The sequence below is a fragment of the Molothrus aeneus genome, chromosome 6 (genome assembly GCF_037042795.1).
Source record: "Molothrus aeneus isolate 106 chromosome 6, BPBGC_Maene_1.0, whole genome shotgun sequence".
Taxonomy (NCBI): Eukaryota; Metazoa; Chordata; class Aves; order Passeriformes; family Icteridae; genus Molothrus; species Molothrus aeneus.
In genome coordinates, this window is record NC_089651.1 from 24,711,078 (window position 1) to 24,726,110 (window position 15,033).

Sequence of the window (15,033 nt, forward strand, 5' to 3'; positions counted from 1 at the left end):
GAAACACATTAGAGGTTTTGTATAATAAAGTCAGTTTCCCCTCTGTAAGACCTTGCTGTCTTGCACCATGATTGAATGACCCCCACTATTCAATCCCTGACAGGAATTTTCAGGACATGTGAACGTGGAACACCTTACCCTGGCATGGCACGAAGGCAGCACTCATGGCTGGCTTTGACAGCCCTGTCATTTGTTCTGGGATCAAAGCAACCCATGTCACCAAGGATGCCACCAGGGATTTCTGAGAGATCGTTTCTGAGAGTTTTTCTACCTGTGTGAGGCAGCTGGGAAGGCTCTGTGGGGCTGGCAGGGAGGCAGCAGCCCAGGACTGGTTAGGAAGGGGTGTGGGTTGTCAAAAAGACAAACTGCTCTTTAACCAGGCTTTCAATCTCCAGTCTTCACTGACACTTTCATGAATCCCCCTTTTTCAGTCCAGTGAAATATGGAGTGTCTTAGTAAATTCACACCCAACCCCTCTGCAGATTCATACTATATGAATGATTTTTATTAAAAACACCAGAAGCAGCTCTAAAGTTACTACTGTATTTCTAACTACCAAGGAAATGGGACTACAAAAGATACAGGCTGAGTAAAAGCGTTGACTTGGATACAGCATGATTTATGGGGCATATTTAACATGGTGAAGCCTGAAGTACACCTGTAAAGAGAAGAAAACAAAAATACAAAGATATGTGTAAGTCCAACATGGCTTTTGATACTGGCTTGGGGTCTCCAGCAGTAGATGATTTTCCTCTTGACCTCACCTCAGGGGAGGTGGGAACAGGCCTGGGAGGGATGACCTGGGGTCTGAGCAAAGCTGGGGGAGAACTGCACTGTGTCCCATTTATGTTCTTTTCTGTGCTAGGAGTAAGGCAGACTCCAGGAGCTTATAAGGCTTGACCTTTTCCTGGGAGGTTTCTCAGGAGTAAGATGGGATGCTAGGGGGTGACCAGCCCAGGCTGTTATGGGTCACAGTGTGCTGAGCACGTATGCTGAGCTAAGGCAGGATCCTTAGCTGAGTTAGCACAGCTGCTCTCATGGTCAGTCCTGAGATGCTCTCTGTGCTTGTGGGGTGTGTGCTTTCAAACAGACATCAGGCAGGCTGGAGAGACCAGCAAGAGTCATTAAAAGTCCAGAAAACTCTGCTTCAGTATGAGAGATAAAGAAGTTTAGTCTATTTAACTTCTCAGAGAGAAGGTTAAGAGGTGCCTTGATCATGATCTATTAATACCTACACAGGAGAAATAGTTCAGATAGTAGATAGCTCTTTAATCTAATAGGCAAAGGCATAATGTGATCCAGTGGCTGGAAGCCAAAACTCAATGTCTCCAGCCTAGAAATAAGGGGAATGTTTCACCATCAGGCACATCAAGCTCTGGAACAACTCACTCACAGCAGCAAAGGCTTCTCTCCTGAGAAAAAGGTGTGCCCATGCTGACAGCTCTGGTGCAGGAATTACTGGGTACAAGGCTGTAGCCTGTCACCCACAGGGCAAGGCTGAGCAGCCACCATGACTATTTGGCACAGAAAATCCGGGATTTTACAAATGGGTGGTTGATTGAATTAATTTTTGTATAGAGGAGGAGAATCTCTCCCACCGTGCCTGCCCAGCAATTTAAAACTGATCTGTAGCCACGATTCTGTGACTATGTCAAAGTGACTGCATAACACTGAGGCAGTTACTTTTGTCCTCATCCATTTCCTTTACCTTATGTGTTATATTGACTTGTAGCTCTTGGGAGGGCAAACTGAAGAGGAAGGGGGAGTGAAAGGCAGAAGTAAATAAACACATCCTTGGGACATTGCCACTCCTGCACACACAGAATTTATTAGCTGCTCAAGAGAAGGGATTATAGCATGAGCTGTTTATCTCCCCTTCTGAACTACAGAAGCATGATAAGTGTCAAGTATTTTGTTAAAGCTTCTACATGAAGGCCAATGAGAAAGAACATTTTCTGAAAGTCAGGTGTCCCCAAAATATTCCAGTCTTTGTCCCTTAAGATCAAGGTATCAAAAAAATCACTCTGCGAGAAATCTCGGCTGGCGCTCCTGCGGGGCTTAGGAACGATTTCAGCAACCCCATCGCGCTCTGGCAGACTTTCGAAGCTCCTCGGAGGGAGGCTTGCACCCTGCAGCCCTCCAAAGGGAGCCTCAGGGCGGGAGAAGGCAGCGGCAGCCCCGCTCCGCCGCAGCCCTCCCGCGGCTCCCAGCCCGCTGCAGCGCCCCGGCCGTGCCGCCAGCGAGCCACAGCAGCTCCTCCTGTGCCACACCCCCCCATCCTCCGGGCACGGCAGCAAAGTTTTTACCTTCTCGGCCTTCCAGAGAGGCGCTTCCTTCCAGCGTGGGAAGCCTGATCCCGGCGGGAGGGCTCCTGCATTGCTGCCGGAGCGGCTGCCGGCGCTGCAGCCCGGGGACAGCCTCCCCTCCTCCGGCAGAAAAAACACGTAGCACGCAGGTGGGCTTACAAACACTACACTGCCATCTGACACAGACTTGCCAAATGCCCTGCTTAGGCACACAAATAATGTTTTCTATTAGTTTGCCTTTAAATTTATGTGCCCTAATGATTTGCTCTTTATGTTACCGACGTTTTGCAGGATATATGGGGTATGTAACATGGGCAGGTTACTGACGGAATCATAACCTTGCTCCAGACTGCATTTGGAGTGATTAGAACAGTAACCTTCATATCACCTTAACAGCCACATTGATATTTTATTACATATATTCCCAAACATGTTGTTAAGGTAGGTTTTTTTGACCTTTAGAGAAGAAAATACAAACCCTTTGCAGTAATCTGTTGCTGAAGAGCATGGAAATTGGATATTTTCAAACTTTCAAATTTACAAGGTGAGTTTGACTCACCAAGTCACCAGCAGTCTCTCTGCTCTCCTGCCTGGAGCCACACAGGGGGAAAATGATGCCTTTTAAACAGAACCAAATTTTCTTGATGAGGGTGAGGTACAGCCACAGCAGTCCTTCCCTCTGAAAACACTCTGCCCACAAACACACACCACAGAGCCTAATTAATATTTTAATACTCAACAGTCAGAGATAGAGAGCTGTAATATGTACTAACAAACAGCATCTCTCTAGATTAACACTTAAAATACCAGGGCAGCATCAGAAAACATGATCATGCCCAGCTGAAATCATCAGAAGCATTTGTTTCTCCTTCAACCCTGGTTTTATTCCTTTTTTTTTTTTTTTTTTTTTTTTTTTTTTACTATTCCCTCAAATGTTTTTTTTTGTATGAGACAGCCTCTACAGCACCTGAGGGTACAAGTCCAAGTATCTCTGGGACTGTTCCAAGTTGCGGGACACCCTGGATTTCTGCAGATGAAGTTTAGAGCAGTCTCAGTGATGTGTAAGAGAGGAACAAACCCTGACTCCTTGGAAAGACTGGGAAGCATGCAGGGCTCGTATTCTTACCGCGAGCCCCTTGATTTCTTCCTGGCACTGGTCCCTGGATTGGTTTATGCCCCCTTTGGCCAAACTCCTTGAAATCCTGCCATTCCTGCACTTCCATTGCCTTGGCCCCCAGTGGGAGTGGAGCACAGCCATGGCTGTGGGCCAGCTGGATGCCTGCTCGCAGCTGCTCCCCACCACTCGCTGGAGGTGCCAGCTAAGTGGGAGCATGGGTCAGGTGCATGCCATGGGCACCTGGAGCTGCCCAAGGCCTGTAAGCCACACAGGGGTGGCACTGGGGTCATTGCACAGATACCAGGTGGGCTACACCATGGCAAATGAATCAGCAGGAAGGGGACGGCCTAAGCAGCACATCACCTGAGAAGCACCAGCAACAGAAATCCCAGGGCCACCGGCTTGTTTCCAGCAGCAGCTGGTGGCATGGCTCTTTCCCAGCTCCAGGAAGAGTCAGACAGGCAGGAGCCTCAGTCCTTGTCATTTGCGAGGTGTACGAAAACAAGCAAGAGAGAGAGTGGCTTCAGGGCTTTCTCATTCAAAACAGGAATACACCAATGCAACAGCACTGTATAGCGAATGCTACAATGGGGAGCTGTTGCTATGGTGAGGGAAATAATATTTAAGCACCAACTGTTTATAAATATAAAATCCCTACAAAGTTTTCTAAAATTAGATTAAGAGGGCTAGGGCTGTCAGGATATTGTAAAAAACTTGAGAAATACCAGTATTTTTGGACACACAAGATCTGAGTACTCCTAAAACAGCAAATGTAAGTCCAAAATGCTAAACAACAAACGTGACAATCTGCCGTTGTGCTTCCTGAGTTTTAAAGGCAATCTCATAGCTCTGAACTCACTGTCGCAGCCTGGCAGGCCTCTGAGAGTGGAAGGCGAGCCCAGTGTTCCCAGGGATTTATTTTTCTCTTGACACAAGTGCAGCGCAGAGACCTGGGCCCCACTGCTACTCGTAGCCTGCTCTCTGCCAAGTGTAGTTCCGAGCGGCTGCTGATCATGCTGGTCCTGTGATCCCACAGTTACATGCTGCCAATCCTAGAGTCAGAGGTAAAGATTTGGAAACCCCTGAGCTGGGAGACAGCTGCTTGCAGAGCTCAGGATTTTTCAGGAGATGGATGTTGCTCATGTGGAGGTAAGAAGAAAACTGCTGTGTCCAGTGCCCAGGCAGCTCCAAACATACCCCAAATAAAACAGGGATATAAAAAATGAATATCCATTGTTGCATCTCCAGAATCGTAACCTATCTTTTGCTGGCAGCTGCCATTTCAGCAGAGCTGCAGTTAAACTGCTAAAAATGCAGTTTAGTTGGCAAGCGCTAGATAAGAGGGAAACATTCAAAAGTTGCCAAGAGTAAATGTCTGACCTGTTTCTAGGGGTCGAACAGAAGCAGAAGGAGGAATGTGACTGTCAGAGCACAGCCACTTCAGCTGCTCTGACACACCCCCATGCTTCTTTTCCTCTTGTCCTCATCCATCCAAGGTGGGATGGATGGTGGGAAGGTGCCATCACCTGCCAGTATTTTTGCACTGGCACCACTGAGGATGTTTTTGGACTCTGCCCGTGGTGGTGAGCCCTGATTTAGGCGGCCCAAGGAGGATTCCTGGCACTGGAGAACCAGTCCCCGTGGCAATATTGTTTTTGATGAGCAAAGGCCACCGGAAAACAAGGGGATGAATGTGCACCATCGTCACTACTGAGTCCGTCAGGGTCCGAGGGGACACAGTGGGGTGAGCGGAGGGTGTGAGGGACAGGCGATCCCCGGGCCGCAGGGATCGCCTGTCCCTGTCAGCACCCAGCCTGGGGGACACATCTCACGGGGGGAGCCTCACCGGGCCCCCTCCCGCCCCCGCGACGGGAGGGGCTCTGGCCGCTCCGGCCGGGCGCCTCGGGGAGGTAAATAAGGAAAGGGGAGTTTCCTGCCCGGCAAAGCCGGGGGGCCCGGCGGCCGGGCTGCGGTGAGCGGGCGGCGCGGCACGGGCGGCGCGGAGCGGAGGCTCTGCCGGTGCCTGGCGCTGTGCTGCGTGCGCCCGTGCGCGCTGCCGGCCCGAGGGAGGAAGGGAGGGAGGGAAGCGGCGCAGCCCCCTCACCGCCCGCCCCTCGCCCGGCGCGGAGGGCGTGGAGAGGCGGCCCCGCTCGGCGGGTGCCCGCGCGGGCAGGGCAGGGCAGGGCGGCAGCGCGGGCAGGGATGAGCCCCCGCAGCGCCGCCCGCTGAGCTCCGCCGGCTGCCGCCCCCGGGCCGGGCCGGGCTCGGCGTCCCCCGCCCCAGGATCCGCGGCCGGGGATGCGGGGGGCGGCCCGCCGGGGCGTTCCGCCAGGTAAGGGGCGCCGGCGGTGGGGGGAGAGCTGCGCAGATCGGCGGGGGTGCCCGGGGGCGGCGGGCTGGGGCTCTCTCGTAACCCTTTCCGCGCCACCAACTTTCCAAGGCAGCGCGACGTTGCCCGCAGCGGCGGGAAGGACTTTTCCCCCTGGTGCCCAGCCTGGCTGCGGCGGGACCCCGGCCCGGGCTGCGAACGCCCAGGGGGAGCCGCCGCCCGGGGCTGCCTTAGTGGCGGGGGCACAGCAGCCCTGGCCCCAGATCGCCGGGGGAACGAGCTGCCGCGAAACTTGGGCTGCTGCTGGGCGAGGAGCTGCGCCTGGAGCAAGTGAGTAAGTCCCCGGTGGCACACGGAGGCCAGATGCCCTGCCCGGCCGCGTAGCCGCGCCAGCCGGAGGAGCAAATGCCCCGGCGTTTGCTGTCAGACCTCCAGGCGGTCTGAGAAACCTGCCGTGAGGGCGCAGGCTGACGAGGAGACCTCGCAGAGTGGGGTGCAAGCACGCCATAGCATGGAGCAATCCTACGGGAAAGCTGTGCGGTTCGAGATTTGGGCTCTTTACGCGGCCGTAGGTTAGGGACGTTGCAAAAAGAGTGTTTTGAGGTGGTGAATGAGCGCGTTCATCCCAGAAGAGCCTTCCCAGCTCCTGCCAGGGAGTGCTCTGGGAGTGAGAAGGAACCAGCAGGCTGGTGGGTGGCTCAGGGGAAGGTGGAGAGCACAAAAACCCCTGTATTTGGTTTACCGAGGCGTTTGCATCCTCGGGAAGAGGCAGATGCAGTTCAGTGGATGAGGGATAAACAGGCACAGGTGGATGTTGTGATAAGAAAACTCTGGGACCGGCTGGGGTTGGTTGGCATAACTTGATAGTGATTAATTAAGTGAAAATGTGTGTGCTGTGTGCCAGTAGGAAAGAGACTGATTCCCTGTTGAAAGTCCTGCACTGTTTAAGTGCTGGTCAAAGTGGGCAGTAATCTTCTGGTGTTAAGGGATCTGTTGGTCCCACTGAAATGCAGAGAGGAAGAACAGAGGTAGGGGAACAGGGGACATGCCAGGATGGCTTTGAGCGCAGGAGTCCTGTGCCTTATCATAAGAAAAGTGCTCCAGGAGGTGATGAATGCAAGAGCAGAATGAAGGGGGCATGAAGCACCTCCACTTGGCACACGGTGAGGCACCCAAGGAAGGTAGCAGGCACGAGTCCCAGCTGGCATTTGGAGCTGTGACTGTAGGGAAGCTCTAATCCTGTACGGCTGAAGAGGAGGCAAGGCTGAGAATTCATTTCCACCACATCAGGATCTCATGTTGGTGGGGCTTGCTGAGGGGGGGCTTGGGGGCAGAGACCAGCCCTGCTCACGTGTCTGTGGTGGTGCCCAGAGTCAAGTAGGGGATCGGGGACAGCTCAGCACTGCTTTTTCTCAGTGGTCTCTCTTTCCTCTGGGGAGTGGTGGGGTGCAGCCCAGGCTGGGTAGCCCACAGGCGTGTTTGGTGTCCGCCAGCCTTTGCAGAGCCAACAGCATGACTAAGCCACTGCGACCAAGTGGGTGCTTGCGCCCCACCAGAAGCCTGTCTTCCCTGCCTCGGTGGCCACAATGTTGTTGTACAGGATAAACTCTTTGCTCAGTGGGAGAATGCTGGCATGTGTTAGGGCCTTTGCCAGTGGGTCACTGGCTGAGAGTTGTTTTGCAAACCTGCGACTTAACTTTTGTGCCTGGGTGGTGAGATGGGGAGGAGTGGGGCTGCAGGAGGGAGCTGCTGGCTGGGCAGGGGGGGCACTGCAGGGTGCTGGCTGCCACTTGTCCCCTCCAGCAGCCCTCAACAAGCCGTACTGCTCTGGGCACGGCATGCAGGGGTGTTACATGCTGGGCAGGGGACAGAGGTGCAGGTGCAGGGCTGAGCAGGCGCTGAAGTTGGTGCTGTGAATTCTCTGGGTGACTATGCAGGCATGAGTCTCTGGGTGGGGGAAGGGAAAGGGGGAAGAGGGGTTTTCTGCCATGAGTCACATTTTGGGATGCGTCCCCTGGTGAGCCTGGTGCAGTCTCACTTGTGTCAGGAGAGGGGTTTTGCCTTACAACCCATGGCCTTGTGCAGGGTGTGCCCCTCTGTGCCCAGTGTGCCTGTGCCCAGCATGTGGGCAGGCAGCCCTGCCCACTCCTGCAGCCATCCACCCCTCTCCCTGGCACTGAGACCCCAGCCCGGCGCTTCTCAGGCGATCACTGCTCACAGTTGTGTTTTCCAGCTGGTCCCAAAGTCCTGAGTCACTCTGCCGTTTCCATGGAAACAGCCTTGCTGGCGGGAATCGGTTATGGGGGTAGAGGGTGCCGGTAGCTGGACTGGCACCAGGCAGGCCTGCGGGAAGAACTGGCAAGGCTCAGGCACTCCTCCAGTGTGCCAGGGCTTTTACAAAGGCTGGAGCAGGCATGTCTGTTGCACAGACCCTCACACCTTCTTTAGCTCCCTTTTCCCTTCCTTCCTGCCATGGGGAAGCAGAGAGGTTTCCCTGACAGTGGAAAGGGAGCTCAGCATGAGCCCAGCCAGGCTGAGGGTACAGCTTCTGGGGAGCTGTTGAGAGAGGGGGACAGCCTGGAAGGCAACCAAAAGGGCAGGGTTCTTATGACTGCCCTGTGAGAGAGCCTTCAGGACAGCAGTAGCAGTAACTGCAAAGGCTCCTGCATAAAGCTGCCATCACTCCCGAGTTGCCTGAACATGGCCAACTCTGGGGAGCAAGGGAATTTCAGGGAAGGCTTGGGGCTGGAGTCAAGGCAGCTGCCCATGTGGAGATGCTATGGGAGTGCCCCATGAGGATGGGAGTGCCACAGTGCCATGAGACACTGCCCTGCATTACACCTAGCTGCTTTTGGAGCGGAGCAGACCTGTGAGAGGTACTGACCCCTGCAACTTCCCCACGGACTCCAGCCTGCCTGGCAGCGCCTGAACTCAGCTGCCAGTGCAGCCTTCAGTGCCACGGCCTGGCTGCATGGCTCCAAAAGCAGGTAATTCCCATCAAACCATGCCCAGAACAGGAGCTCCCGGCGCCTGCTGCACCATGGCCGGCCGGCTGCATTCACTGCTCCCCGCACCGCACCGGTGACTCACAGATGCCATTTAGCTTAATTCATCACCTCCGATCTCCCCGGCACGCCGGGGCTGTCTTGCTGGCTTCTTGCCTCCTCATCTCCCTCAGAGCAGTGCTGGGAGTCAGCAGAGGAGGAAGAGGAAGGCAGGTGATTACGTATCTGCTGCCGTTGGCAGGTGTACAGGGTGGGGGAGGTTCCGCTGCCTGCGCCCATCCTTTCCCTTCCTCTAGGCTCAAGGCTGCGGGAAGTGGAGCAGGAGAGAGGAAAGGCTCAGCACCTTCCTCTTCGCACAGACAATGCTGCTGTCCCTGTGCCAGGCCCTGGCTGGCCTCCTGCTGCACTTAGAGCTGGTTGCCGGATGCTGTGTGTCCCTTGCGGACAGCCGGGTCCCAGTGCGACTGCAGGCAGCTGCACAGAAATGCAGGCAAGGCAGCAGAGTGCCGTCTGTCATGCTGTGACCACAAGGGGGTTAGGGTTGGGAAAGGGGCAGTGGTGGCCCCAGCAGAGTCCCAAAAGAGCCCATGTGCCTTCTGGCAGGCCCCTTGCAGTACCAGCAGTGCCAGGGGCTGGAAGGTGTGAGTGATGTACCCCCACCCCATGCTCCCTCTCATAGTCCCAACTCCCTGGAGGGACACACTGAACTTGGCTCCCCCCCTTGGGCTGCATTTGCTCATCATCTTTGGTGGAGCTGAGCTGGAGACAGAGCAGAGGGTGATTTCGACTGAGAACACTTCTAGCACAGAACCATCTAGGAGGCCAGTGTATCCAATGACTCCCATGGTCAGGGGCTGAGGAGCCAAAACGATCCATGCCTCACACAGGACTCTCAGATGCAGCTCCATGTGGGCATGGCCCTCTCTCAGCTGCTGTCTGAGCTGCCAGCCCTGGCTATCAGGCCAGTTTAAGAAGAAAGTTCCTCAGGGTGGGAATGGGAGTACAAGCAGCTGTCCTGCTGTGCTCGTGTGCAGGACACATCCTCCTGGGGCATGGTGGCTGCAGCCACTGCTCAGCTGGCCCCTCCGAGCCATGTGGAGCCCAGCACAGCTCCTCCTTGGCAGGTGGTCACACCAGCCTGGCTCTGTCTGACAGATGAACAAGGGGCGGTGGGAATAAAAGTGATCCTCAGTTGTCCTGGCAGCTCCCAGGTGCTATGTGCTTTTGCTGCCCCGGGAGCTCCTCCAGAGCACCCAGCTGCCAGTGGCCACTGTCCCTCGAGCCCAGGGCAGGATTGAGCAGGAACTGCAGCCCCTCAGAGACAGGCAGTGATGGGAGGAGGCAGAAGAGCCAGCTGGGAGGTGAGAGGAGGCTCTGGCTGGCTTTAAAGGCCACAGATGAGACATCAGGGAGGGAAGTCTTCTCCCAAAACCTTCCCCTCCCTGATTGCAGCTCAGCAGATGGGCAGGGCACACGTCAAGGGGCAGCAAAGGCTGAAGCTGGGCTGGGTTTAGCACTTGCTCAGTCAAGGAGGTGAATCAACGCCCCGTTTTTTCCCCTCTGCCACTTGGGACATTGCAAAGGGGAATGGGTCAGTGTGGGTGGAGAACCTGAAATGCTCACAGCCAGTGAGTGATCTGGTGAGAATTGGGACCAAGAAGGCATCTGATCTCTGGTTTGCCTTTTTTTGGGAGCTGGTAGCAGGTTTCTGCTATAATCAGGACGATCTGAGTCTCATCTGCTCCAGCATCCATCAGCAATGGAGCAAAGAGTAGGAGCTGAGGTTGTGTGAGGGATGCAGTGTGGTTGGCCATCACTAGAGAGCAGGAAAGCATTCCCACTGCAGCTTCCACCTAGGTAGCATGCAGAAGACACTTGGGCCAGGAGACCCCAGCAGGGACTCTCCTGTCCTGTTCTGCCTTACCAGACCTGGAAAAACACTTTATCCAAGGGCTAGAATCCCATGTTGACACTGGGGTGGAGTTTCCCCTTTTCAGGGTGGGTAACCCAAATCCAGCAGCAGCAATAGCCAAGCATCTCTGACTTTGGTCCTCCAGCCATGCACCACAATCCTTGGCAGGCAGCAGTCGAGGTGAAAGCACCCTGTATTCAAAGCATCATTTTGGGTCTAAAGCACAGCACTTAGTGCACAGACACAGGGAGTGCTGGTGGGCAGCTGCATGCAACAGCTGTGCCAGCCCTCCTGTCCTGGGGTCCTGCTCTAAACCCCTGCTCCCAGTGAGAGGTCACTGGAGTTGATAGTTCCTGAAGCTCCCTGCCTCCACAAATCAGCTGGGGCAATCAGTAAACAATAAAAATATTAATTTTAAAAAAGCAAGGCTTTTTTACTCACCTGTAGGTCTGAGCTGCCCTCCTGGCGTCACTTGATGGCTGACAAGGTCTCCCTGGGGCGTGGAGCATATTGAGGACATGGGAACAACACACCATGGCAGCTGCTGTGGGCTCTGCAGGGACCACACACCAGGAACATTGCACTGTCCCAAGCCCATCAGGGATTTCAGTGTGCTCTGGGCTAGAACAGCCCTCATGCTGAAATCCATCACTGGTCCACTGCTGTCCCTCAGAGACCTTGTACAAGCAGCAGCAGCACTGGCTCTGACAGTCCCACCCACAGTGACCTGGTGCTGAGCAGGGGACCAGGCACTCACCATGAGCTTGGGGCCAGCACGTTGTTCTCCTTGGGGACCCACAGAGAGCAGGCAAGAGGAAGCAATGGCAATGATGATACAGTGGGCTCTGCTGGGCGAGGAGCAGAGATACTTGGGTCTTGTCCCCTTGGTTTGCTGGAGGTGGATGGGCAGGTGAATGTACCACACTGTGGGAGGAGAGACATGGAAGGAAGATAGGTGCAGGGGAGCTTTAAAACCATTGCTTATACTGGTGTGTCTCCCACACACAGGTGCTTTAGCTTGTTTGGAGTTTCTGGGGTGCATCCTCTATGTTCCATCTCCCAGCCTCACCCTGATCCCCCGGTGGCAATAGTATGCGGATGTGAAATGTCTGTGCTGTGGAGAGCAGCAGGCAGTCCATGAACATTATCTGGTTAGTGAACAGGGGGAATACTGAAGCAGCACCACAGTTACATCCCCTCCCAGCAATGTGGCAGCTCCCCAGGAATGACAGGTCCTCCCCCCGGTCATGGTCCCTGAGCATCCCATCCAATGGTCCTGCTCAGTTTCCCCTACCCTTGCCCGTCTGTGGGCAGCAGCAAGGCAGGGCTAGCACCACTGAAGTTGTTCTTTGCAACTACAGCCCCACTCTTCCTTGCACCCATCCCTGGTGCCAAGGGCTACTGCCCTGGTTGGCAATAGAGTATGGAAGAGATGCAGTTTCGCATGCTTCCTCCTTTGTAGCATTGTTTTTACCCTCTAGTGCTCAGAATAGGAGAGCCCTGAATCCCAGAGTGGAGCAGGATCTTACCAGCCCCATGAGCTCATTGCTGGAGGGCACAGCTCTGGCTGCACTCGTCCCCAGAGGCTGACAGACCGAGCTGGCTGTTGGACCTCTGTGCAAAGAGGTTTGCAGCTCCAGGAGAGACATTGCCACTCCCCCAGGCAGGAGGTTGCTGGCCTGGATGGGCCATGCCTTATCCTGACAGCTGGACAGAATGGATGGAGACATAATAGCACCATCCCCTGACCTTTCCCTGCCACAGCTCCTGCACTGGGGTTCCAAGGGACAAGTGACTCACAAGGCAGCTGGGGAAGAGAGTTTGAAGCAGCTGGATGGAGCCAGTGTCACCACCAGGTTCTAACATCCCCCTCCCTGGGCTGCAGCGCATGGGGTGAGCTAGGGCCCACAAGATTTATGTACACCCACAGCCTCGAAGGAACAGGGCTGAAGTCCTGGCTGGACATGTTTCTCCAGGCTTGCCAGCCTCTGCCTGCTATTTTTCTTGTCTGAAATGGGGCTCGGCAGTGTGTGACTGGGATTCACATGGTTATGACTGATGAACATACATTAGGAGGGCATTTGTTGGTATCTGCATCAGTTGGATACTTGGCAGTCCTTGCTCAGCCTGTGAATTCTCTGTTGGGTTGCAGACACCAAGACGACCTGCGAAGAAGCTCCATGAAGGTGACCAGCCATGCAATGTTCCTGGAAGGCTGTACTCCTCCTAGCCTTGGCATCCATTGCAATCCAGTACACAGCAATTCGGACCTTCACTGCCAAGTCCTTCCACAGCTGCCCCATCCCTAATCCTGTGAACTGCAGCCTGAGCCAGGACACTGATGTGGCTGACAGGCTGTGCGACGAGAATCCCACTTTCCCGTACAACCTCTCCAGGAAGACTCATGTTCTCATCCTTGCCACCACCCGCAGCGGCTCCTCATTTGTCGGGCAGCTGTTCAACCAGCACTTCGATGTCTTCTATTTATTTGAGCCCCTCTACCATGTCCAGTACACCCTGATCCCAAAGTTGACCCAGAGCAAGAGTACGACAGACAGGCGGGTCATGCTGGGCGCCAGCCGAGACCTGCTGAGGAGCCTGTATGACTGTGACCTCTACTTCCTGGAGAACTACATCAAGCCCCAGCCTGTCAACCACACCACCGACCGCCTCTTCCGCAGGGGAGCCAGCAAAGCCCTGTGCTCACCGCCTGTATGTGAGTCCCTGGGAGCTGTGGATCTCCACTTGGAGGAAGGAGACTGCGTGAAGAAGTGTGGGACCTTGAACCTGACACTGGCCACTGAGTCCTGCAGAGAGCACGGCCACGTGGCCATCAAAACCGTACGGGTGCCTGAGGTCAGTGACCTCCGGGCCCTGGTGGAGGACCCACGGCTGAACCTGAAGGTCATCCAGCTGGTGAGGGACCCCCGGGGGATCCTGGCATCCCGGAGTGAGACCTTCCGAGACACCTACAGGCTGTGGAGGATCTGGGACGGCACTGGCAGGAAGCCATACAACCTGGACGTGACCCAGCTCACCACAGTGTGCGAGGACTTCTGGAACTCTGTGTCCACCGGCCTCAACCGGCCACCATGGCTCAAGGGCAAGTACATGCTGGTGCGGTATGAAGACCTGGCCAGGAACCCCATGAAAAAGACTGAGGAGATCTATGATTTCCTGGGCATCCCCATGGACAGCAACGTGGAGCGCTGGATACAGAACAACACCCGAGGAGACAGGTCCTCCTCCAAACACAAGTATGGGACGGTGCGCAACTCAGCGGCGACGGCGGAGAAGTGGCGCTTCCGTCTGTCCTATGAGATCGTGGCATTCACCCAGCACGCCTGCCAACAGGTGCTGGCACAGCTCGGCTACAAAACTGCTGGCTCCGAGGAGGAGCTGAAGAACCTCTCCATCAGCCTGGTGGAGGAGAGAGACTTCCTGCCCTTCTCCTAAGGCAGCCCCAACGGGCCTGGTTTTGATGCGTACTGTTTCTAACTGATGCCTTATTTTATTTTCTTTCCTTTTGTTTCCCCCTCTTTCTCTCTCTTGTCTTTTTCTCTCCAAAATTTGCACTAAACCTTGAGCGGGAATCTCAAAGGCCGAGTCCAGGGGAAGTGACTGCTGCCCCTCAATACATTTTGGATGCCAGGAGGAGTTGGGTGTCTCCAATCAAGAGCTAGAACTCTGGATGGGTAACAATGTTTACAAAACACACAAAATGTATAAAGCAACCTTCAAGCTTTCCAAACCGAAGGGTGTCTGGGGTACTGTACTTTTGCACTGTTTACTTTTACAATGTAAGAGGTAAATATAAATATAATTTATGAATGGTGTCATCCCCTCCAGAATAACTTCCCCTGCCCCAAATGAACACGTTAGACTGGAAGCTGAAAGTGTAACAACCTCCTCATTTTTGATCTCAGTGCGACATGTCTGTCTGTTTAAGTCCTGTAATGGGGCTGGGCAGTTGGTCAGCTGCTCCTACATGGTTGTTTGGTAACACCTGTGATATTTCTTTGTGCCAAAAGCCCACTAAAAGGAAGAAGAAAAAAAAAAAGGGAAGAAAGCGATTGGGTCATTTGGTAAAAGCCCAACACATTTAATGCTTTATTTCTGTGTTTTCTGTAAATAAAAGTGCAATAAAACTGACCTGGGGGTGAACTTCAACTGAAAGACCTCAGCAAGTATACTGCGGTGGATGCACCACCAGGCAAACAGCAGCATCTCCTGGTTTGCCCACCTCCTGCGAGGCCAGGAGCGAGGCTGGGAGCGGGTAGGACAAGGCTGGGGGAGAGGGGACACCACAGCCACCAGGGGGGCAGGGAGCTGCAGCCGCCTCCAGGCGTGTGCATGTTTGCATC

The 15,033-nt window shown here is 54.6% G+C and overlaps 1 protein-coding gene and 1 long non-coding RNA gene across 4 annotated transcripts; one reads left to right on the forward strand and one right to left on the reverse strand.

Annotated features, from left to right (window-relative positions):
• Nucleotides 1–477: 477 nt before the first annotated feature.
• Nucleotides 478–2,416, reverse strand: LOC136557854 (uncharacterized). Its single transcript, XR_010783798.1, has 2 exons — nucleotides 2,307–2,416; nucleotides 478–658 (listed from the first exon to the last, which is right to left on the reverse strand). It is a non-coding gene; the product is annotated as an uncharacterized lncRNA (long non-coding RNA).
• A 3,229-nt stretch (nucleotides 2,417–5,645) lies between these two features.
• CHST1 (carbohydrate sulfotransferase 1) lies at nucleotides 5,646–14,821 on the forward strand. Of its 3 annotated transcripts, none has more exons than XM_066552672.1 (2): nucleotides 5,646–5,755; nucleotides 12,822–14,821. In XM_066552672.1, exon 2 carries the CDS (start codon nucleotides 12,866–12,868, stop codon nucleotides 14,123–14,125), a length of 1,260 nt encoding a protein of 419 aa, XP_066408769.1. In that variant the 5' UTR covers nucleotides 5,646–5,755; nucleotides 12,822–12,865; the 3' UTR covers nucleotides 14,126–14,821. The 3 variants fall into 3 exon arrangements, with proteins under 3 accessions (XP_066408769.1, XP_066408770.1, XP_066408771.1); XM_066552673.1 differs by lacking the exon at nucleotides 5,646–5,755 and adding an exon at nucleotides 5,923–6,082; XM_066552674.1 differs by lacking the exon at nucleotides 5,646–5,755 and adding an exon at nucleotides 11,112–11,820.
• Nucleotides 14,822–15,033: the final 212 nt, after the last annotated feature.

Excerpts from the sequence above, each read along its gene's own strand:
- CHST1 (XM_066552672.1), top strand. The coding sequence starts at position 12,866 with ATGCAATGTTCCTGGAAGGCTGTACTCCTCCTAGCCTTGGCATCCATT.